Source organism: Hyla sarda, chromosome 2 (genome assembly GCF_029499605.1).
Source record: "Hyla sarda isolate aHylSar1 chromosome 2, aHylSar1.hap1, whole genome shotgun sequence".
In the NCBI taxonomy this organism is placed as follows: Eukaryota; Metazoa; Chordata; class Amphibia; order Anura; family Hylidae; genus Hyla; species Hyla sarda.
The window spans coordinates 238993145-239019404 of NC_079190.1; the positions used below are offsets into that span (position 1 = coordinate 238993145).

The window sequence follows — 26260 nt, forward strand, 5'->3', positions numbered from 1 at the left end:
TATGTTCCACAGCTGCTGTATTCTTTTCTATTTGAATTTCTTTTCTGTCTGACCACAGTGCTCACTGCTGACACCTTTGTCCATGTCAGGAACTGTCCAGCAGGATAGGTTTGCTATGGGGATTTTCTCCTGCTCTGGACAGTTCTTGACACGGACAGAGGTGTCAACAGAGAGCACTGTGAACAGACCGAAAATAAATTCAAAAAGAAAAGAACTTCCTGTGGAGCATATAGCAGCTGATAAGTACTGGAAGGATTAAGAATTTTAAATAGAAGTAATTAACAAATCTGTTTAACTTTCAGGCACCAGTAGATTTGAAAAAGAATTTGCTTACCACTGGAGTACCCCTTTATGGGAATGATTCAGCATTTGGGTCTTGGACATAAAAAATGAAAAAAGAAACAATTCAAGGCAACAGAGAATTTAGCTGTTTGTCTTTTTTACATAAATCTGTCACAAAAGAGAACCTTTGGGGCGAGTTCTAAAATGTAGTACACTGTAAAATAAAAGCAGCAAGCTGACTGATCTATGTGAGTAACTTATCCACTTTTTTGCCCTTGTTCTGGAAAGTCTGCTCCAATGTCTTCAGAAAACATCACACTTACCGGTATACTCCAAATCTGCAGGCCGTCTGTGTATCCAATCATCAAAAGCAAAGGGGGTTCGTTGCCCGTATTGTGCATTTCATGAAACTCCATATTCCTGTATGTATCTAGAATCGACAAAGAGACAACCATTGTCTCAAAAATATTTAGCTAGAGAAAGTTTATGATCACAGGGGTCTTGTTTTTTTTTCTTCCAATTCTGATGCCTAATACATGCTAATCTGCAGCCATGAGAATTCACCACTTGTGTATCCTACAAAAACTCTCAAAATGGGCAGACTTTAGGAATATTTATTTCTAGTTACTTCTTGATTCACCTAATGGATGTCTTTCAATAAAGAAAAAAAGGAACTGTGCCCTAAAGAGAACTGATTTTAAGCAGAGTACTCCTTATTCAACATGTTCAGCAAATAGTTCCCTATGCTACAAAGAATTGCAAGTTTAAGCAAAACAGCTTATTTACATCATATAACACTTTGATGTGGCCATCAGTGTCAATATCAATATCGGCTGTGTGCAAATGTAGTGTTGAAAACCCCATACTCCTGTACTTTGTACCCGCTTTACACAAATGTGTTTCTGCATGTGGCCTGTAGGATCACAGGAACAAAACCTGAATTACTGGTGGCATTTTACTATTTGTTATAATTATCTGGTCTATTATTATTTAAAAATACAATAATAAACATAACCTTTATTTTGTTATCACTGCTAAAATATCAATAGCCTTACCATTCAAATCTGAATTTTCAAACCGCACCCAAACTATTTTCTCTTTTTCTTCTGTAGTAGGTGATCCACTGTAAGCCTAACAAGCAATACAAGCAAAAATAAGCATGAGTGCCCTCATAAATGTAATGTAACTTTTTGACAATAACAAAATCTTTAGGCTACCTGCCGTCTGACTCTGCTATTCGGAGCTCCGTCAGCAACTCCATCATAATGACGAGAGTTTAGTGGAGAAAAAAATAGTGCATGCACTATTTTTTTTCTCCGCTAAATTCAGCTAAAATATGGGATCCTTCTCACTTCTTGGGAAAGATTGTTCTGATGCTCCCCAATTGAACGATATTGAAAGTGCCGTCCCAATCAGGGTTACGTGCAATGGATCCCACGGGTCCTGTATCATGGCTGGAACATGCTCAGTTGGTGGATTTCTTCCGCTCCGTCTTCCTGGACCGTCCCTTGGATTCTCAGCTCTCTGCATTTGATGATCTGTTTTGCTCCACTCATGCTATGTCGGAGCCTCTCCACTGTGTATGGTTTGTCTTGGATCTCAGTAATGCGGGGAGGGCTTCCTTTTTTGATAAATGGGAAGGGGGCTTAGATGTCACCCTTGATGCTTTTGCATGGCATCTCGGCTGCTTCTGCTGCTAAAGAGAAGAACTATAAAATCCTCTCCAGGTGGTACTACTGCCCGGTGGACGTTCATCGGATGTATCCTGGCTCGTCGAGTCTTTGCTGGAGATGTCAGCGGGCTGAGGGCACTCTTCTTCACGTGTGGGGGAGTTGTCCACTTATCAAGGCATTTTGTGCTGATATCTTTTGCTTGTATGAAGCCTTCTCAGGAAAATCTGTCTCCAGATAATAACTCTCCACAGGTAGCACTGCTCTCTTTGATTCCAGGTTATTTTGTGCAGATCAAAAAGGGCTTCTTGAGGCAGCTGGCTCTCTGTGGGGAAGGTTTGATTTGGTACCTGCTGCTGTGGGGTAATTCGTGCACACATTCTTAGTTCTGTGCCATTACTGTTGAGTTTTTCTATGTTAAATACGAAAAAATATGATACACTTTTGCAACTGTATATGTGTTCAAGCATGTCTTATTTTACTCATCACGAAGCATTTGTTTTCTAATTGTGGACATGTTTACTATTCTGTTGGTGTCAATAAAAACTGATTATACTTAAAATACCGGATCCCTGGCGGACCCCATTCAAGTGAATGGGGTCTGTAGGGACCCGGCAGTTTCCGTTGTGCTCCATCCCGCTTCAGTGCAAGAAAAAAAAATAATGAATAGAATGGACACCAACAACAGTGTGAAAGCACCTGTAACACTGAGTGCTCCGGTCCCTGCTCCTGGACCGGAGAGCTCGCAGCGTCTGTCCCAGCGGGGTGCCTCGGTCGGACTCTCTGACCGGGGACACTCCGTCTCTGCCCCTGTCGGGGACGCGGTCCGTGCTGCGGGATGTCCCCGCACGCGTCCCAGCTCCACTTACCCGTGCCCGCACACGTGACTCCCAGCGTGCGCGTCCCTGCACTATAGGGCGCGCGCGCGCCGGCAGTGTAAGATCTAAAGGGCCAGTGCACCATTGATTGGTGCCTGGTCCAATCCGTAATTGGTCACTCCTATAAATGTATCCTGCCCCTTCCTGCCCTTGCCGGATCTTTGTTGTCTCAGTGCCCTAGAGAAAGCGTTATTTGTGTATATCCTTGCCTGTTGCCGATCCCGTTGCTAACGACTACCGCCTGAGAACCCGTGCTGCCTGCCCTGACCTTTGCTACGTCTGACTATGCCTCTGCCTGCCCCTTCTGTACTTTGCCTGTCTCAGCTGCCAGAGAGGTTGAGCCGCTATCAGAGGATACGACCTGGTAGTTACCGCCGTTGCGGTGGGCTCTGGTGAAAACCAGTAACTGTTTAGAACCGATCCTCCGGTACGGTCCACGCCAATCCCTCTCTGGCACAGAGGATCCACCACCTCTACCGCTTCCTGCTACTAGTCCGGATCCTGACAGCACCCTTACTTGCAGACATAGAACTGGACATGCTAAACCACTGGGTCAAAAAAATAATACCTTGTTGACTTACAAGCACCTAGATTTTTCTTCTGAGAACCTCCACGCAAAGAGAATATTCACAGCAAATGGAAAAAATAAATTCCAAAATGTCCTACTAAGGTTGCTTTCCCACTACTATTTGGGCAAACAACCAGCCACTGCCATATCCGTGCCGCATCCCATTCCTTTGAATGAGCCGAAAGGAGTCAGATAGTGACTCCACTGTGCTAATTTTTGAACAGTATCAGTTTTATTGCCGGACTAAAAACCATGACAGACCATGGTTCTCAGTCTGGCAACAAAACCATATAGGGTCCAAAAACTAACCGAATGGAGTCTAACAATGCCAGGACAGATGTTGCCAACATGGTCTGTAGTGTATTCAGACTTGTCTCCCATGGAGCACACATAGGACATTCTTCTTTCCTTCTTTTTTCCCTTCTTTGTTGTTGGCGTATAGTACAGAAGAGGTTAATGGGCACACCCCTGGTAGATTAATGTTAGCTAAAGATCTCATGCCTGCAGTGCATACATAGCCTACGAGTAGAATGATATTATAACAGTTTTTCTGATCAGCACAGAACACATACAATTATGTCATTAGGAATGTGTATATAGGTTGTCCTGAGCTATGGATTTTCCATCTACATATGAATACACTAAACAGTGTAAAATCTGTATCTATACTCTACTTAAATATAAATCCAATACTAGATGCAAGCACTAACCTGTGGAACAACATCTTGAAGAAATGTAACAACACTTTCCATATATGACTGCTCCCTGTAAAACAAGCAGAATGAAACATTATAAATGAGAAAAAAGTAATAGAGCAGCCTCGGCTCATACTTTGTCCCAACATATATGTCATACAATTTAGGATTACAGTAATATAGGCATATCAGGGGTGTGGAAATTTAATAAAAAAACAACTTGTCCACAGAACTAAAATGGAGCAAAATTTACTTGTCCCTCATGGCGATCCACTTGTCCCGGCCAATTTTCGCTTTTACACTCATTTTTTCCTCCTCGTTCTATAATAGCCATAACTACCTACTATAATGATACCTTTTAATTTTTCAATAACATACTCTCCGAACCAAAAAATAAATAATTATATATCTGTCGGTGAAGTGAAATTGAAATAGTAATACAGGGTGGGCCATTTCTATGGATACACCTTAATAAAATGGGAACGGTTGGTGATATTAACTTCCTGTTTGTGGCACATTAGTATATGTGAGGGGAGAAACTTTTCAAGATGGGTGGTGACCATGGCGGACATTTTGAATCCAACTTTCGTTTTTTCAATAGGAAGAGGGTCATATGACACATCAAACTTATTGGGAATTTCACAATAAAAACAATGATATGCTTGGTTTTAACGTAACTTTATGCTTTCATTAGTTATTTACAAGTTTCTGACCACTCATAAAATGTGCTCAATGTGCTACCCATTGTATTGGATTGTCAATGCAACCCTCTTCTCCCACTCTTCACACACTGATAGCAACACCGCAGGAGAAATGCTAGCACAGGCTTCCAGTATCCATAGTTTCAGGTGCTGCAGAATGGGCAAAACAAAAATTGGAACAGGACCCTCAGTTTACGCAGAAGATTTTGTTCAGTGATGAGGCGAACTTTTATGTGAATGGTGAAGTTAACAAAACCACTGCTATTGGTCTGACACTAACCCACATTGGATAGATCCCTCCAAGACTGTTGGAACACAAAAATTGATGGTATGGTGTGGTAGATGAGGTACAAAGATAGTGGGGCCATTCTTCATCAATGGAAACCTCAAGGCCACTGGATATGCAAAATTGCTACATGATGATGTGTTTCCCTCTTTATGCACTGAAGCTGGCACGTTCCCTGAGTTTTTCCAGCAAGATGGTACACCACCACATTATGGGTGTCAGGTCCAAGCATTCCTAGATTAACAGTTTCCTGGAAAGTGGATTGGTCGTCGTGGGCCAGTTGAATGGCCCCCAAGGTCTCCCGATCTGACCCTCTTAGACTTTTATCTTTGGGGTCATCTTAAGGCAATTGTCTAGGCTGTGAAGATACGAGATGTGCAGCACCTGAAACTACGGATACTGGAAGCCTGTGCTAGCATTTCTCCTGCGGTGTTGCCATCAATGTGTGAAGAGTGGGAGAAGAGGGTTGCATTGACAATCCAACACAATGGGCAGCACATTGAACACATTTTATAAGTGGTCAGAAACTTGTAAATAACTCATGAAAGAATAAAGTTACGTTAAAACCAAGCACATAATTGTTTTTCTTGCGAAATTCCCAATAAGTTTGCACATGACCCTCTTCCTATTGAAAAAACGAAAAAGTTGGATTCAAAATGTCCGCCTTAAAAATGGCCGCCATGGTCACCAACCATCTTGAAAAGTTTCCCCCCCTCACATATACTAATGTGAAACAAACAGGAAGTTAATATCACCAACCATTCCCATTTTATTAAGGTGTATCCATATAGATGGCCCACCCTGTAGATAATTTTGCAAATTTGGTGGCTTTCTTTTCTACACCATTTACCTTGTGGTTGAGCTAACATGTTGTTTTGGTACTTTAGACCGGCCTGATTACAGCAATATCAGATTTGTATAGTTTCCGTCATGATCTATCCCATGATCTATTTATACCCAGGACTGTATCTATAACATGGGGGCATCCTCTAAGTTTAGAAGAAAGAAGGTTTCTACACCAGCACAGATGGGGGTTCTTTACTGAAAGAGCAGTGAGACTGTGGAATTCTCTGCCTGAGGAGGTGGTCATGGTGAACTCTGTAAAAGAGTTCAAAAGGGGTCTGGATGCATTTTTGGAGAGTAATAACATTACAGGTTAGGGATTCTAGATTTATAGGGACAGAAGGTTGATCCAGGGATCTATTCTGACTGCCATATTTGGAGTCGGGAAGGAATTTTTACCTCTAGTATTAGGGTTTTTTGTTTTCCTCTGGATCAACTCAGTAGGGACTCATTAGGGGTATAGGTTGAACTTGATGGACTTTGGTCTTTTTTCAACCTTATGAACTATGTAACTATGTTTTACTAATTAAAAAAATAAATTATGAACTTTATCAAAAAAATTTAATTGCCATTTTTTAACCCCTGTAGCTTTTTTTTTTCTTTCGCATGGCAGGCTGTATGAGGGCTAATTTTTTGCGCCATAATCTGTTTTTCCTATCTGTACCATTTTGATATTGATCTGACTTTTTAATCGTTTTATAACTTTTTTCTTGGATATTATAAAAATTGCAATTCTGTGTTTTTTTTTTTTTTTTTTACATTTACGTCATAAACTGTATGGGATACATAATGTTCTATTTTAATAGTTCGTACAATTACGCATGCAGCGATACTGCGATTTTATTATGTTTATAAGTTTTTAAATAGGAAAAGGGGGTGATTTGAACTTTTAACATGTGTGTCTTTTAAACTTTTATTAAAACTTTTTTTTTTTTTTTTTTTTTTTTTTTTTTTTTTTTACACTTTATAAGACTTTTAGGAGGAATCATTAGGATTCCTCATACAGATCAATAGAGCTCTATCGAACTCCATTGATCTGTGTGTTATGTGATCCATTGATAGAGCCTAGTCCAGCCAGGCTCTATCAATGACAGAGCCACAGACACCAGGGAACAGAGGAAAGACCACCGGCTACCTCTATAGTGGATCAACCCACCTCCCCTTCCCCGCGATCACGCTGCGGTGGGGGGCGATCCACCCCACTAGCCCACCAGGGAGCATTCACATGTCCCTTTTAGACGCCGCTGTCAGCTTTGACAGCGGCAATCTAAAGGGTTAATAGCCAGCCACGGCGATCGCCACATGCTAGCTATTAGCGGCACCCCCCGGCTACTGAAATCAGCTGGGGGCTGCAGAGTATTTAGCGGGCATGAGTCCGGAGCCCTCTCCATATAGACTGCCGAGTTTGTCAGGTCCAGCCCTGCTTGCCCGAAGCAGGGCTAAGGGCCATTAAAATTCACCTGCCCGTCGCCTGGAACTGCATATCCCGGGCGTCGGGCGATAGGAATTCCACATCCCTGTGTATAATAATGCATATCTCCACGTTTCCCCCCAAATTTTCTCATAACAAGACTCCACCCCTCCCTCTGCAGCAAAGTTTCATTACTTACAGAATGACACACATTTTTCTATCTCTTTAGTAAAGTCACTTGGCAAAGGGTTTCTTCACATACATCAATGAAATATTTCCCTTCTCCACTTCAGAATCTCCTATCAAACATTCCTATATGTCTGGTAGGGGTCCACCTAAACCCATGTAGTAAATTATTTGATCCTGAGCAGCCAAAGCCTTTGTCTTTGTATCTTACAAATTTGATACCTCAAAACTGCCAACAGAATCCCTTTCACCATTGTAAATAGATTTTTCGTTTCTGTCTACTATGTTATACTTTACTTGACCCCCTCCATGCTGCAATCAATAGAGATTGCAGTATTTAAAGAGCATGTGCTGTTCCTGTCGGGTGTCCGACCTGCACCCCCGCAATGTGGTAGCGGGTTGCCAATCACTTAGGGCCCTATTACACGGGGTAATTACCAGCTGAACAAGTTGACATTGTCCTGCGTAATAGTGCAAGCGGTAAGCAAACACTCGTTCGTTGGCTGATCGGATTATTTTGACAGGTTAAAATAAAAAAATCATTGGCTCTCAGCTTCACATCTTCCCATGTGATAGGGAAGATACAGCTGATGTCTGATTACAACAAAGGGCCGTACAAACGACCCAGCACTTGTTGATGCAACCCATTCTGCACAATTACTTATGGTAGCTTCACAACTATACCACACACATCCATTCGTGGTATATCATAAACAAATGTACCAAAACAAAACCAATTTGACTCAATGTTGCATAAATTTTTGTGGTATAAAGTTTTTGTTTGTGGTATACGTTGGCATCCAATTGCATGCGTTTTAACTGTGTACTTTTTTTTGCTAGAAACTAGCTCAGGGATAGGAAGCAGAGGGTCGGGATCAATGGTCCACTTCTTTTCAATATGTTTATAAATAACCTTGTAGAGGGATTACAGAGTAGAATTTCTATATCTGCAGATGACACTAAACTGAGTAGGGTGATCACCACAGAGGAAGATAATATAATATTACTGAGGGATCTGGGGAAGCTGGAGGCTTGGACACAGACATGGCAAATTAAGTTTAATGTGGAAAAATTTAAGGTTATGCACTTGGGCCATAAAAACATCTACAATCATGTGATAAATAATAAGACATAAAGGTAAAAATACTACCAAATAAGATTTGGGGATACAGGTTGACAGCAAGCTCAACTTTAGTGACCAGTGCCAGGCAGCAGCTGCCAAGGCTAATAAATAGGATAGCATAGGATGTATCAAGAGAGGCATGGAGGCTCAGGACAGGAACATAGTTTTTCCTCTGTATAAATAATTAGTGAGACCACACTTGGAGTATTATGTCCAGTATTGGGAACCTGTATATAAGAAAGACATGGCTGAACTGGATGCACATGGGTGCAGAGAAGGGTGACAAAGATAATTAAGGGTATGGGAGGATTACAGGACCAAGACAGGTTATCAAGCTTGGGGTTATTTACTTTGGAGAAAAGACGTCTTAGGGGCGATTTGATCACAATTTGATCACCCCTGAAATTTTTTAGAAAATGAAGTATTTCTCACAGAAAAAAAGATTGCAGTAACACATTTTTTGCTATACATATGTTTATTCCCTTTGTGTGTATTGGAACTAAACCAAAAAAGGGATGAAAAAAAGCAAATTGGACATAATGTCACACCGAACTCCAAAAATGGGCTGGACAAAATTATTGGCACCCTTAACTTTATATTTGGCTGCACACCCAGTGGAAAAAATAACTGATATCAGTCGCTTCCTATAACCATCAATAAGCTTCTTACACCTCTCAGCTGGAATGTTGGACCACTCTTCCTTTGCAAACAGCTCCAGGCCTCTTTTATTGGAAGGACGCTTTTTCCCAACAGCAATTTTAAGATCTCTCCACAGGTGTTCAATGGGATTTAGATCTGTACTCATTGATGGCCACTTCAGAACTCTCCAGCGCTTTGTTGCCATCCATTTCTGGGTGCTTTTTGATGTATGTTTGGGGTCATTGTCCTACTGGAAGACCCAAGATCTCGGACGCAAATCCAGCTTTCTGACACTGGGCTGTACAGTACGACCCAAAATCCATTGGTAATTCTCAGATTTCGTGATGCCTTGCACAAATTCAAGGCACCCAGTGCCAGAGGCAGTAAAACAACCTCAAAACATCATTGAACCTCCACCATATTTCATGTAGGTACTGTGTTCTTTTCATTGTAGGCCTCATTCTGTTTTCGGTAAACAGTAGAATGATGTGCTTTACCAAAAAGCTCTATCTTGGTCTCATCTGTCCTCAAGACGTTTTCCCAGAAAGATTTTGGCTTACTCAAGTTCATTTTGGCAAAATGTATTCTTGCTTTTTTATGTCTCTATGTCAGCAGTGGGGTCCTCCTGGGTCTCCTGCCATAGCGTTTCATTTCATTTAAATGTCGATGGATAGTTTGCACTGACACTGGTGCTCCCTGAGCCTGCAGGACAGCTTGAATTTCTTTGGAACTTGTTTAAGGCTGCCCATTTTTGGAGTTTGGTTTAACATTATGTCCAATTTGATTTTTTTCCTCCTTTTTGGTTTAGTTCCAATACACACAAAGGTAATACACATGTGTATAGCAAAATAGGTGTTACTGCAATCCTTTTCTGTGAGAAATACATTTTCTTGTAAATTTTCAGGGTTGCCAACATTTACGGCCATGACTGTACATGAATGGACAGTACAGGGATCTTTCTAGTGATCATTTTATACCGATAACCATGACAAGGGGGCACCCTCTACATCTAGAGAAAAGAAGGTTTCATCACAGACAGGAATTCTTTAGTTAGGAAGGAATTTTTCCTCTGTCGTGGGGCAATAAGCATCAGCCTCATGGGGGGTTGCCTTTCTCTGGATCAACACAGTAGGGCTTTAGGTTGAACTTGATGGACTTTTGTCTTTTTTCAACCTTACAAACTATGCAACTATGTTAACCTGTAAAAAAAAAAAAAAAAAGTATACCATACCATGCGTCAATAATATAATTCTATGGGGAAAAAAAGTCGTATACCACAGTATGCAATTTTTTTGTGATACAGAAAACTAGTGCATCCAGAACTTTTCTATCCAATGAAAAAAAAATGTACACAAAAGTACAGGGGCCAAAAAACAGGTCCAAACTGACATACTTTAGAAAACCTTTACACATATACCACAGCAAACTTTTATTTACCGTTTAAATGTATCTCGCAGTGTACTGCTGTGGAATACATGTGAACGAGCCCTTAGTCATCTAATAGGCTCTGTAAACCAGTATCAATCAACGAGAACAGCGCTTATTTATAATGCGGCTCAGCCACCTAATATGGCTCTTTCTATGGCAGCTAGAGCTCTTTACTAGGTCCCCATGCCTGCCACAGTAGATCTGCTAATACAGCATGCCTCAGAAGGAGGTAGAAACAGAAATTTAAAAAAATTTCAAAAAAAGGAGAGTGCTTACCTCTATAATGTAAAAAAAAATATCTCTAGTAGGATTCACCATAAGAATGTGAAGCACTTTTATGCAGCTTCAGAAGCTTCACACTCAGGACACATACATTTAAAACATGTACAACAAAACTGTTATTCTTACGTAACAGCCTGAGGCCGAACCATGACTCCTCCTGTACAGCGACTTGGACGTCGTGGCGATTCTGTCGTCATGTTGAATAGTGACTTTTTTTTAGCTGTGAAAAAAAAGAAAATAAATTAGTCTGACTGGTGTTTTTCAAAAAACTACTCACCTAACAAATATGGACAGTTTAACTTAAGATAAGTAACCTGCGGTAAGAAACACATGGAATTATTGAAAAAGGTACTCTAGTAGCAGACACATGACCCCCACTCTTCAACCAAAATCACAATATAAAAAGTGTTTTTTTTTTTTATTTCCCACCAGGGCAACTTTCCCTTGCTTTTTATAAAATAAAAATCCAGCTTCTGCTATCCTTTACCATCTTTATTGTAGAAATCCCTACAGCCAGGTCATCACTTACATTGGGCTGTGGCCAGTTTACATTTAATTATATGTTTTTAGGATATTCTAAATAATGGGTAAGATGCTAGAGCCACAGATAGACTTATATAGCTGGCAACCTACATCAGATAAATGTGAACCAAATCATTCAATTTCAGAGTGACTGGCCAATTGTCTACACTGGCCAACGGCTGATGACGGGATAGATAAGGATGTGGCAGTTGGATTCCAACTCAAAAGAAAAGTTTCTATTCACTAGCAGCAAACAAAGAACATCTTGTTGCATGAATGAATACAATGATTAAACGGAAAGTATCACCTAGATTTATTTCCCTGATTTAACACAGATACTGAAACATGTGTTTTTTCTAATCTGTTTCTATTTACTGATTTTATAAAATAATGTTATTTAATTTTGTGTGCAGTGTTATGGGTCTGCCATCTTGCCTAAGCATTTTCTTTTAACAGCATCTAGTTATTGGTTTACAGCAGGACCCATGGACATTCTAATGGACTTTTCCATTGACACAAATTGCAGACAGCACTGAGCAGTGACCCTTTCAGATATCATTCTACAGGGAAGGAGGATGCTGATCTCTGCTGTGAATGGTGGAGGATCAAGTGTTATCTATATTCTGGTGTAACCTTTCACTGTATTTAGAAAGTCTCAGTTTAGTTTTAACCCTGTTGGCCAGAATAGAGACTGTAGAATTTTAGGATTATTACAAAATATAGATTATAGAAAAACAACAAAACAAACAAAAAAACTAAACAATTCTTAAAACAATATGGTTACCATAAAAATCAGATTAAAAAGAGATTAGAAAAAAGGTCTGCTTTTTACCAATAAAACTGCAACTCTTGGCTGTATGTTTTGCTGCTGCATATTTATTGCTGCTGCATATTTTTCTACTCACTGAAGTGAACGTTAGCAAAATATGCAGCTGATTTTGCTACTCATTGTCTTCAAAGGGTAGGAAAATACCTAGCAGCAAATACGCAGCACAACATAGAACCTGTGACCATACCGTAAAACTGGTATAGAAAGCACTGTAAAAAAAATATATTGTGTTATATAAAGCAGGAAGCTTTGAAAAACAGAGGTAAAATTTTGTTAGGTATGGCTGCTGCTGTGTATGTAGTGAGAAGCTTCGGTTATCCCTTTACAAGCAGTTTTGCCCTCTTCCTTTACCAGATTAACACTTTACAAGCAGCTATGTCCTCCCTTTAGCAGATTAACCTTTTAGACTAGGTTCACACTGCCGAATCTCCCGGCAGAAAATTTCCGCCAGGGGGTTCCGAGTGTGGCCAGCGCAGACTGAACCGCGCGGACACTGCAGTCTCCAATAGACTGCAATGTGTTCCGCAAGTATTTCCACCTGAAGAATGAGCACCGTCATTCTTCAGGCGGAAATTTTCAAGTGGTTTTTCCCATCACAAATTCCGCTTCACAAATTAGTGTAAATTTTTGAACCAAAACCCATTCACTATACAGTACATTTTAGTAAGTGGAATTTCTGCCTGCAATTTCAAAGCGAAATTGCAGGCGGAAATTCCGTAGTGTGAGCCTAGCCTTAAAAGCAGCTTTATCCTTTTCTAGCAGATTAAGCCGTGAGAAGCAGCTGTGTCCTCCTCCTTAAATTGGGCTGTATAATACACAGAGAAATCTTTTTATTTTTTTTCGTTTTTTTATTCGTTTTATTGAAAAGTCAAAGAGAGTTAAGGCACTCGAGGTTCGGAACAGGAAAACAATACAAAAACTACAAAATAACCGAACATGTCATTCTAAGACAGTAGTCTATACAATAGAGACTTGGAGTAATATAAACAACCCCAAACTACGTTTCATAGCAACCACTGGCAAGTATCAGCTTAGAATATAAAAACAGAGAAAGAATCGGTGACAAGATCCAAAATAAAGAGGTAGTATCAGAACAACTGACGTAGGTACAGCTGAAAGGGAACCCATACACCCAAAGTTGTAGTTTTGCAACAGCTGGAGGTCTGCCCCCCCCCCCCCAATGTGAATGTACAGGGTACATTCACACGGGCTGGTTTACAGCGAGTTTTCTGCTGCAAGTTTGAGATGCGGCAAATTTTCCGCCGCAGCACAAACTCCCAGTGAGAAACTCACTGTAAACCCGCCTGTGTGAATGTACACTAAAAACACTACACTACACAAAATAAAAAGTAAAACACTACATATACATATACCCCAACACAGCCCCCCCCCCCCCACCCCCCGCAAAATAAAAATAAAACAAACTTCTTGTACGGTACGGTTTCCAAAACGGAACCTCCAGCTGTTGAAAAACAACTCCCAGTATTGCCAGACAGCCACTGACTGTCAAGGCATGCTGGGAGTTTTGCAACAGCTGTAGACACCTGTTTGGGAAAAACTGCCGTAGGGTATTTTGGTGGCGGATGCAAATCCCCAAAATAGGCCTCAAATGCGCATGGCGCTCTCGAGCCCTGTCGTATTTCAAGGAAATAGCTTAGGGCCACATATGGGGTATTTCCGAACTCGGGAGAAATTGCGTAACACATTTTGGGGGTCTTTTTCTCCTTTTACCCCTTATGAAAAGGTAAAGTTGGGGTCGACACCAGCATGTTAGTGTAAAAAAAAAAATATTTTTTACACTAACATGCTGGTGTTACTTTTTCACAAGCGGTAAAAGGAAGATAAGACCCCCAAAATTTTAACGCAATTTCTCCTGAGTATGGAAATATCCCATATGTGGGTGTAAAGCGATCTTCGGGCGCACAACAAGGCTCAGGAGAGAGAGCGCACTATGTACATTAGAGGCCTAAATTGGCGATTTGCATAGGGGTGGCTGATTTTACAGCGGTTTTGACAAACGCAAAACAATACAGTGGGGGATCAAAATTTTGGGCACCCCAGGTAAAAATTTGTATTAATGTGCATAAAGAAGCCAAGGAAAGATGGAATAAAATTTTTTATATAAACCCAGTGAGATCAATGTTAAAAATGGGATGTCAGGTAGGTTAGTGTTTGTACGATCTGAGCATCATTGCTCCACTATAAGGGGTTCTGCAGTAGCCCAATACGCCTACTCTGACATCAACTAAAAACGCTAGATTGCCGCCTCTACATGTTTCGCCGTCCCCACGGTTGTTGCCACTAGTTTGCCTCTTGAAAACGCCGTGGGGACGGCGAAACATGTAGAGGCGGCAATCTAGCGTTTTTAGTTGATGTCAGAGTAGGCGTATTGGGCTACTGCAGAACCCCTTATAGTGGAGCAATGATGCTCAGATCGTGCAAACACTAACCTACCTGACATCCCATTTTTAACATTGATCTCACTGGGTTTATATAAAAATTTTTATTTTATTTGGATATACAATAAAAGTTATGTTTTAGGGGGTACTACTTAGAGGTGTATTGCACCCCAGGCTACGGCCTTGGGGTTAGGTAATTAGCTGTGTCTCTTGGCCTCTTTAGTCCCCTTTTTGTCTAATTTGATTTTTAAGGAAAGATGGAAAAATCTCTAAAAGGCATAAAATTACAGATTAGACATTCTTATAATATGTCAACAAAAGTTAGATTATATTTCCATCATTTACACTTTCAAAATAACAGAAAACAAAAAATGGCATCTGCTAAAGTTTGGGCACCCTGCAGAGTTAATATCTTGTACTGCCCCCTTTGGAAAGTATCACAGCTTGTAAACGCTTTGTGTAGCCAGCCAGGAGTCTTTCAATTCTTGTTTGAGGTATCTTTGCCCATTCTTCCTTACAAAAGTCTTCCAGCTCTTTGAGATTTCTGGGCTGTCTGTCACGCACTGCTCTTTTAAAGTCTATCCATAGATTTTTTTTATTTTTTTATGTTGAGGTCAGGAAATTGTAAAGGCCATGGCAAAACCTTCAGTTTACGCCTCTTGATGTAATCCCCTGTGGATTTCGAGGTGTGTTTAGCATCACTATCCATTTGTAGAAGCCATCCTCTCTTTAACTTCAGCTTTTTCACGGATGGCATCAAGTTAGCATCCAAAATTTGCGGAAATTTTATTGAATCCATTTTTCCTACTCGTGAGATGTCCCCTGTGCCACTGGCTGTAATACCTTCCCGAAAGCACGATTGATCCACCCCCCATGCTTAACAGTTGGACTGAGGTTCTTTTCATTAAATTCTGTTCCGCTTCTTCTCCTAACGTACTTTTGCTCATTCCTGCCAACAAGTTAAATTTTAACCTCATCGGTCCACAGAACTTGTTTCCAAAATGGCTTGTCTATATGTTCATTTGCAAAGTTCAAACGCTGATATTTGTGGTGAGGACGTAGAAGAGGTTTTCTTCTGATGACTCTTCCATTAAGACCATATTTGTACAATTATCTCTTTATAGTGGAATAGTGTACCACAACTCCAGTGTCTGCCAGATCTTACTGGAGGGATTGTGCAGTCAAACGTGGGGTTTGAACTGTTTTTCTCACAATCCTGCGAGCTGTTCTGTCTGATATTTTTCTTGGTCTTCCAGATCTTGCTTTAACTTCCACTGTTCCTGATGACTGCCATTTCTTAATTACATTCCGAACAGAGGATATTGACATCTGAAAACGTTTTGCTATCTTCTTATAGCCTTTTCCAGCTTTGTGAGTGTCAACCATTTTCAGTTTCAGATTTCTAGACAATTGCTTAGAAGAACCCATTGTGCTGATTGTTGGGGCAAGGTCAGAGGAGTCTGGGAATTTAAAACCTTTGAGATTGATATCACCTGGTCTTCCCAGATGATGATTGAGAACAATCCATGACACTGGCAGGTCTGAGCTTTGCAAAGGGGGCAGTGCATGCTATAAATTATGCAGGGTGCCCAAACTTTTGCAGACGCCATTTTTTTGTTTTCTGTTATTTTGAAAGTGTAAATGATGGAAATAAAATCTAACTTTTGTTGACATATTATAAGAATGTCTAATCTGTAATTTGATGCCTTTTGGAGATTTTTCCATCTTTTCTTGGCTTCTTTATGCACATTAATACAAATTTTTACCTGGGGTGCCCAAACTTTTGATCCCCACTGTAAATACCCACATGTGACCCCATTTTGGAATCTACACCCCTCACGGAACGTAACAAGGGGTATAGTGAGCCCTAACACCCCACAGGTGTTTGACGAATTTTCGTTAAAGTTGGATGTGAAAATGAAAAGAATAAAAAATTTCACAAAAATGCTGGTGTTACCCTAAATTTTTCATTTTTACAAGGGAGAATAGGAAAAAAAAGCCCCCATAATGTGTAACCCAATTTCTTCTGAGTAAGAACATACTCCATATGTGGATGTAAAGTGCTCTGCGGGTGCAATGCTCAGAAGAGAAGGCGCGCCATTTGGATTTTGGAGAGAGAATGTGTCCGAAATTGCTGCTATGTGTGTTTACAAAGCCCCCATAGTGCCAGAACAGTGCCCCCCCCCCCCCATATGTGACCCCATTTTGGAAACTACACCCCTCACAGAATTTAATAAGTGGTTCAGTGAGCCTTTACACCCCACAGTTGTCTGACAGATATTTGGAACAGTGGTCCTGGAAAATGAAAAATAACATTTTTCATTTGCACAGCCCACTGCTCCAAAGATCTGTCATATGCCAGTGGGGTTTAAATGCTCACTGCACCCCTTATTAAATTCTGTGAGGGGTGTAGTTTCCAAAGTGTGGGGGGGGGGTCCACTGTACTGGCACCACGGGGGGCTTTGTAAATGCACATGGCCCCCGACTTCTATTCCAATCAAATTCTAGTTGTAGTTGTATTTCCATGGGGTTACAAATTTTGGGAATCTTTTTACCTATTACCCCTTGTGAAAATGAAAAAGTTGGGGTAACACCAGCATTTTAGTGAAAAAAATCTAATTTATCATTTTCATGTCCAACTTTAGCGGAAATTTGTCAAACACCTGTGGGGTGTTAAGGCTCACTGTACCGCTTGTTACGTTCCTTGAGGGGTGTAGATTCCAAAATATAATGCCTTTTTTTTTTTTGCTGTTCTGGCACCATTTGGGCTTCCTAAATGTGACATGCACCCCAAAAACCATTTCGGAAAAACTCACTTTCCAAAATCCCACTGTCGCTCCTTCCCTTCTGAGCCCTCTACTGCGCCCGCCGAACACTTGACATACACATATGAGGCATTTCCTTACTCGAGAGAAATTGGGTTATAAATTATAGGAAGATTTCTCTCCTTTTACCCCTTGTAAAAAACTGGGTCTACAAGAACATGCCAGTGTAAAAAATTAAGATTTAGAATTTTCTCCTTCAACTTGCTGCTATTCCTGTGAAACACCTAAAGGGTTAACAAACTACTTTTTGAATGTCATTTTGAATACTTTGAGGGGTTCAGTTTTTATAATGGGGTAATTTATGGGGTATTTCTAATAAGAAGGCCCTTCAAATCCACTTCAAAACTGAACTGGTCTCTGAAAGATTTTGAAAATTTTGTGAAAAATTTGAAAATTGCTGCTGAACTTTGAAGCCCTCTGAAGTATTCCAAAAGTAAAAACATCTCAACTTTATGATGCCAACATAAAGCATACATATTGGGGGAGATTTATCAAAACCTGTGCAGAGTCAAAGTTGCCCAGTTGCCCATAGCAACCAATCAGCTTGCTTCTTACATTCCTAACAAGGACTGTGAAAAATTAAAGAAGCAAGCTGATTGGTTGCTATGGGCATACATCATTCATTTGGAATATCCATTTTCCTTAAAAGCAGAGAGCTTCAAAGTAAAAAAAAAAATGCTAAATTTAAAATCTTTTCATAACATTTGGGAATTTTTCACAAAAGAAATGATGCAAGTATCGATGAAATTTTACCACTAACATAAAGTAGAATATGTCATGAAAAAACAATCTCGGAATCAGAATGAAAGGTAAAAGCATCCCAGAGTTATTAAAGGAGTTCTCTGGTGCTTAGACATCTTATCCCCTATCCAAAGGATAGGGGATAAGATGCCTGATTGCTGGAGTCCCGCCGCTGGGGACCCCCATGATCTTGCACGCAGCACCCTGTTTATAATCAGTCCCCGGAGCGTGTTCGCTCCGGGTCTGATTACTGGCGACCACAGGGCCGACGACATGTGACGTCACGCCTCCGCCCCCGTGTGACGTCACGCTCCGCTCCTCAATGCAAGCCTACGGGAGGGGGCGTGACAGCTATCACGCCCCCTCCCATAGGCTTGCATTGAGGGGCGGAGCATGACGTCACACGGGGGCGGAGGCGTGACGTCACACGCCGTCGGCCTTGTGGTCGCCGGTAATAAGACCCGGAGTGAACACACTTTGGGGACTGATTATAAATGGGGTGCCGCATGCACGATCACGTGGGTCCCCAGCGGCGAGACTCCCGCGATCAGGCATCTTATATCCTTTGGATAGGGGATAAGATGTCTAAGCACCGGAGTACCCCTTTAATGCTCAACGTGACAGTGGTCCGATGTGCAAAAATGGCCGTGTCCTTAAGGTGAAAATGGGCTGGGTCCTTAAGGGGTTAAGTTGCAATGGTCAAGAAAAGACCATAGTGATCCACTTTTGGTAAACTAATGCAAAAAATAGGTTATTAGATTCTCCCACTGTATTCTATAGACCAGCAACTCAATAAAATGCACAGGTGAACTGATTTTTTTTTTTAAATGAGAGATTCTTTGATAAGTCCTTTTTAATTGAGAAATGAAGCAATTCTAAAACTGATCCAGCGAGGAAAGAGGAAGCACAAGAATGGTTACTAAACTTTTCACAAATTTCATTTATAAGCATAAGCAAATAATACCTAATAATTAATAGCAAATAATTAATCTATGTCTATATATATAAAACTCAACGTGTGTATGTATGTATGTGTGTGTGTATGTTCCAGCATCACGTCCAAACGACTTAAGATATTAACATGAAACTTGGCACACATGTTACTTATATGTCAACAACAAACATAGGATAGGGGTTTTAACCCTTACTCACCCCCATTTGCCAGGGGCGGGGTTTATGTTTAAAGTCCTATACAAGTCAATGGGAAATATATATTACTGCATAACTTCCAAATTTAACCCTTAACTACCCCCATTTGTGAGGGTTGGGGGTTTTGTTTAAAGTCCCATGCAAATCAATGGGAAATGTATGTTCTCACATAACTTCTGTATGGCTGGAGATATTTCAATACCTGGTCACATATTACAGGTCGGAATATGAGGACGGAATGAGAGGTCAAGATAGGAGGTCAAGATAGGAGGACGGGATGGTCGGGATAGGAGGTCGAGTTAGGAGGACCAGGATAGGAGGACCGGGATAGGAGGACCGGGATAGGAGGACCGGGATAGGAGGACCGGGATAGGAGGACCGGGATAGGAGGACGGGATAGGAGGACGGGATAGGAGGACAGGATAGGAGGACAGGATAGGAGGACGGGATAGGAGGACGGGATAGGAGGTCGAGATAGGAGGACGGAATAGGAGGTCGAGATAGGAGGACTGGATAGGAGGTCGAGATAGGAGGACTGGATAGGAGGTCGAGATAGGAGGACTGGATAGGAGGTCGAGATAGGAGGACTGGATAGGAGGTCGAGATAGGAGGACAGGATAGGAGGTCGTGATAGGAGGTTGTGATATGAGGACGGGAAAGGAGGACGGGAAAGGAGGACGGGAAAGGAGGACGGGAAAGGAGGACGGGAAAGGAGGACGGGAAAGGAGGACGGGAAAGGAGGTCGAGATAGGAGGTCAAGATAGGAGATCAGGGAAAGGAGGTCAAGATAGGAGGACGGGATATGATGACGGGATAGGAGGTCGGGATAGGAGGTCGGGATAGGAGGTCGGGATATGAAGTCAAAAGCTTCCTCATTTGTTTATTTTCCTCCCCAACAAAGATTAGGAAGGAAAAACCGGGCAACGCCGGGTACTCAGCTAGTCTATATATATAACACTCAATGTGTGTGTGTATGTATGTATGTATGTGTGTATGTTCCACAAAAACTTTCAAACAGCTAAAGATATTAACATGAAACTTGGCACACATGTTACTTATATGTCAACAACAAACATAGGATAGGTGATTTAACCCTTACTCACCCCCATTTGCCAGGGGCGGGGCTTATGTTTAAAGTCCCATACAAGTCAATGGGAAATATATGTTACTGCATAACTTCCAAACGCTGGAGATATTTCGATAATACTTGGTCACATGTTACTGATATGTCCACTTCAAATATAGGATAGTTAATTTAACCCTTAACTACCCCCATTTGTGAGGGTTGGAGGTTTTGTTTAAAGTCCCATGCAAATCAATGGGAAATGTATGTTCCCACATAACTTCTGTACGGCTGGAGATATTTCAATACCTGGTCACATATTACAGGTCGTAATATGAGGACGGGATGAGAGGTCAAGATAGGAGGTCAAGATAGGATGACGGGATGGTCGGGATAGGAGGTCGAGTTAGGAGGTCGGAATAGGAGGTCGGGATAGGAGGACGGGATAGGAGGACCGGGATAGGAGGACCGGAATACAAGGACGGGATAGGAGGACCGCGATAGGAGGACCGCGATAGGAGGACCGCGATAGGAGGACCGCGATAGGAGGACTGGATAGGAGGACTGGATAGGAGGTCTGGATAGGAGGACGGGATAGGAGGACGGGATAGGAGGACGGGATAGGAGGTCGAGATAGGAGGACGGGATAGGAGGACGGGATAGGAGGACGGGATAGGAGGTCGAGATAGGAGGACGGGAAAGGAGGTCGGGATAGGAGGACGGGATAGGAGGACGGGATAGGAGGACGGGATAGGAGGACGGGAAAGGAGGTCGGGATAGGAGGTCGGGATAGGAGGTCGGGATAGGAGGTCGGGGAAAGGAGGTCGAGATAGGAGGACGGGATAGGAGGACGGGAAAGGAGGTCGGGATAGGAGGTCGGGGAAAGGAGGTCGAGTGTGTATATGTGTGTGTGTGTGTGTGTGTGTGTATGTGTGTATGTATGTGTGTATGTTCCAGCATCACGTCCAAACAACTAAAAATATTAACATGAAACTTGGCACACATGTTACTTATATGTCAACAACAAACATAGGTTAGGTAATTTAACCCTTACTCACCCCCATGTGCAAGGGTCGAGGTTTTTGTCCCATACAAGTCTATGGGAAATATATGTTACTGCAGGGGTGTGGAAATTTTATTTAAAAAACTACTTGTCCATGGGACTAAAATGGAGCAAAATCTACTTGTCCCTCATGACGATCCACTTGTCCCGGCCAATTTTCGCTTTTACGCTCTCATTTTTTCCTCCTCGCCCTATAATAGCCATATCTACCTACTATAAAGATACCTCTTAATTTTTCAATAACATATGCTCCGAACCAAAAAAATATATATTAGGTGAAGTGAAATTGAAATAGTAAAAGATAATTTTGTGGTTTTATTTTCTACGCCATTTACGGGATAGGAGGACGGGATAGGAGGACGGGATAGGAGGACAGGATAGGAGGACGGGATAGGAGGTCGAGATAGGAGGACGGAATAGGAGGTCGAGATAGGAGGACGGAATAGGAGGTCGAGATAGGAGGACTGGATAGGAGGTCGAGATAGGAGGACTGGATAGGAGGTCGAGATAGGAGGACTGGATAGGAGGTCGAGATAGGAGGACTGGATAGGAGGTCGAGATAGGAGGACAGGATAGGAGGTCGTGATAGGAGGTTGTGATATGAGGACGGGAAAGGAGGACGGGAAAGGAGGACGGGAAAGGAGGACGGGAAAGGAGGACGGGAAAGGAGGACGGGAAAGGAGGTCGAGATAGGAGGTCAAGATAGGAGATCAGGGAAAGGAGGTCAAGATAGGAGGACGGGATATGATGACGGGATAGGAGGTCGGGATAGGAGGTCGGGATAGGAGGTCGGGATATGAAGTCAAAAGCTTCCTCATTTGTTTATTTTCCTCCCCAACAAAGATTAGGAAGGAAAAACCGGGCAACGTCGGGTACTCAGCTAGTCTATATATATAACACTCAATGTGTGTGTGTATGTATGTATGTATGTATGTATGTATGTGTGTATGTTCCACAAAAACTTTCAAACGGCTAAAGATATTAACATGAAACTTGGCACACATGTTACTTATATGTCAACAACAAACATAGGATAGGTGATTTAACCCTTACTCACCCCCATTTGCCAGGGGCGGGGCTTATGTTTAAAGTCCCATACAAGTCAATGGGAAATATATGTTACTGCATAACTTCCAAACGGCTGGAGATATTTCGATAATACTTGGTCACATGTTACTGATATGTCCACTTCAAATATAGGATAGTTAATTTAACCCTTAACTACCCCCATTTGTGAGGGTTGGAGGTTTTGTTTAAAGTCCCATGCAAATCAATGGGAAATGTATGTTCCCACATAACTTCTGTACGGCTGGAGATATTTCAATACCTGGTCACATATTACAGGTCGTAATATGAGGACGGGATGAGAGGTCAAGATAGGAGGTCAAGATAGGACGACGGGATGGTCGGGATAGGAGGTCGAGTTAGGAGGTCGGAATAGGAGGTCGGGATAGGAGGACGGGATAGGAGGACCGGGATAGGAGGACCGGAATACAAGGACGGGATAGGAGGACCGCGATAGGAGGACCGCGATAGGAGGTCTGGATAGGAGGTCTGGATAGGAGGACGGGATAGGAGGACGGGATAGGAGGACGGGATAGGAGGACGGGATAGGAGGTCGAGATAGGAGGACGGGATAGGAGGACGGGATAGGAGGACGGGATAGGAGGTCGAGATAGGAGGACGGGATAGGAGGACGGGATAGGAGGACGGGATAGGAGGACGGGATAGGAGGACGGGATAGGAGGACGGGATAGGAGGATGGGAAAGGAGGTCGGAATAGGAGGTCGGAATAGGAGGTCGGGATAGGAGGTCGGGGAAAGGAGGTCGAGATAGGAGGACGGGATAGGAGGACGGGAAAGGAGGTCGGGATAGGAGGTCGGGGAAAGGAGGTCGAGTGTGTATATGTGTGTGTGTGTGTGTGTATGTGTGTATGTATGTGTGTATGTTCCAGCATCACGTCCAAACAACTAAAAATATTAACATGAAACTTGGCACACATGTTACTTATATGTCAACAACAAACATAGGTTAGGTAATTTAACCCTTACTCACCCCCATGTGCAAGGGTCGAGGTTTTTGTCCCATACAAGTCTATGGGAAATATATGTTACTGCAGGGGTGTGGAAATTTTATTTAAAAAACTACTTGTCCATGGGACTAAAATGGAGCAAAATCTACTTGTCCCTCATGACGATCCACTTGTCCCGGCCAATTTTCGCTTTTACGCTCTCATTTTTTCCTCCTCGCCCTATAATAGCCATATCTACCTACTATAAAGATACCTCTTAATTTTTCAATAACATATGCTCCGAACCAAAAAAATATATATTAGGTGAAGTGAAATTGAAATAGTAAAAGATAATTTTGTGGTTTTATTTTCTACGCCATTTACGGGATAGGAGGACGGGATAGGAGGACGGGATAGGAGGACAGGATAGGAGGACGGGATAGGAGGTCGAGATAGGAGGACGGAATAGGAGGTCGAGATAGGAGGACGGAATAGGAGGTCGAGATAGGAGGACTGGATAGGAGGTCGAGATAGGAGGACTGGATAGGAGGTCGAGATAGGAGGACTGGATAGGAGGTCGAGATAGGAGGACTGGATAGGAGGTCGAGATAGGAGGACTGGATAGGAGGTCGAGATAGGAGGACAGGATAGGAGGTCGTGATAGGAGGTTGTGATATGAGGACGGGAAAGGAGGACGGGAAAGGAGGACGGGAAAGGAGGACGGGAAAGGAGGACGGGAAAGGAGGACGGGAAAGGAGGACGGGAAAGGAGGTCGAGATAGGAGGTCGAGATAGGAGATCAGGGAAAGGAGGTCAAGATAGGAGGACGGGATATGATGACGGGATAGGAGGTCGGGATAGGAGGTCGGGATAGGAGGTCGGGATATGAAGTCAAAAGCTTCCTCATTTGTTTATTTTCCTCCCCAACAAAGATTAGGAAGGAAAAACCGGGCAACGTCGGGTACTCAGCTAGTCTATATATATAACACTCAATGTGTGTGTGTATGTATGTATGTATGTATGTATGTGTGTATGTTCCACAAAAACTTTCAAACGGCTAAAGATATTAACATGAAACTTGGCACACATGTTACTTATATGTCAACAACAAACATAGGATAGGTGATTTAACCCTTACTCACCCCCATTTGCCAGGGGCGGGGTATTTTGTTTAAAGTCCCATACAAGTCAATGGGAAATATATGTTACTGCATAACTTCCAAACGGCTGGAGATATTTCGATAATACTTGGTCACATGTTACTGATATGTCCACTTCAAATATAGGATAGTTAATTTAACCCTTAACTACCCCCATTTGTGAGGGTTGGAGGTTTTGTTTAAAGTCCCATGCAAATCAATGGGAAATGTATGTTCCCACATAACTTCTGTACGGCTGGAGATATTTCAATACCTGGTCACATATTACAGGTCGTAATATGAGGACGGGATGAGAGGTCAAGATAGGAGGTCAAGATAGGACGACGGGATGGTCGGGATAGGAGGTCGAGTTAGGAGGTCGGAATAGGAGGTCGGGATAGGAGGACGGGATAGGAGGACCGGGATAGGAGGACCGGAATACAAGGACGGGATAGGAGGACCGCGATAGGAGGACCGCGATAGGAGGACCGCGATAGGAGGTCTGGATAGGAGGTCTGGATAGGAGGTCGGGATAGGAGGACGGGATAGGAGGACGGGATAGGAGGTCGAGATAGGAGGACGGGATAGGAGGACGGGATAGGAGGTCGAGATAGGAGGACGGGATAGGAGGACGGGATAGGAGGACGGGATAGGAGGACGGGATAGGAGGACGGGAAAGGAGGTCGGAATAGGAGGTCGGAATAGGAGGTCGGAATAGGAGGTCGGGATAGGAGGTCGGGGAAAGGAGGTCGAGATAGGAGGACGGGATAGGAGGACGGGAAAGGAGGTCGGGATAGGAGGTCGGGGAAAGGAGGTCGAGTGTGTATATGTGTGTGTGTGTGTGTGTATGTGTGTATGTATGTGTGTATGTTCCAGCATCACGTCCAAACAACTAAAAATATTAACATGAAACTTGGCACACATGTTACTTATATGTCAACAACAAACATAGGTTAGGTAATTTAACCCTTACTCACCCCCATGTGCAAGGGTCGAGGTTTTTGTCCCATACAAGTCTATGGGAAATATATGTTACTGCAGGGGTGTGGAAATTTTATTTAAAAAACTACTTGTCCATGGGACTAAAATGGAGCAAAATCTACTTGTCCCTCATGACGATCCACTTGTCCCGGCCAATTTTCGCTTTTACGCTCTCATTTTTTCCTCCTCGCCCTATAATAGCCATATCTACCTACTATAAAGATACCTCTTAATTTTTCAATAACATATGCTCCGAACCAAAAAAATATATATTAGGTGAAGTGAAATTGAAATAGTAAAAGATAATTTTGTGGTTTTATTTTCTACGCCATTTACCTTGTGGTCAGATAACAGGTTAGTTTCATACTTTAGGCCACCTGATTACAGCAATACCAGATTTGTATAGTTTACGTCATGTTTTACAAATTAAAAAAAGAAATTCAGAACTTTTTAGAATTTTTTTTAATTGCCATTTTTTACCCCTGTAGCTTTATTTTTTTTCCACATAACAGGCTGTATGAGGGCTCATTTTTAGCGTCATAATCTG

At 42.2% G+C, this 26260-nt stretch overlaps 1 protein-coding gene across 6 annotated transcripts in view; it reads right to left on the reverse strand.

Moving 5' to 3' along the window:
* Nucleotides 1-26260, reverse strand: part of BCAS3 (BCAS3 microtubule associated cell migration factor) — a 1340542-nt gene that overhangs the window by 1298499 nt on the left and 15783 nt on the right. For all 6 annotated transcript variants that reach the window (XR_008888692.1, XM_056556703.1, XM_056556707.1 and 3 more), the window contains exons 2-5: nucleotides 11119-11212; nucleotides 4109-4163; nucleotides 1338-1413; nucleotides 606-712 (exon numbers count right to left, since the gene is read on the reverse strand). Coding sequence is in view for 5 of the 6 variants with exons in the window: in XM_056556703.1 (XP_056412678.1) it covers nucleotides 606-712; nucleotides 1338-1413; nucleotides 4109-4163; nucleotides 11119-11189 (309 nt within the window). In the remaining variant the exon portion in view is untranslated. The remainder of the gene's footprint in view (nucleotides 1-605; nucleotides 713-1337; nucleotides 1414-4108; nucleotides 4164-11118; nucleotides 11213-26260) is intronic.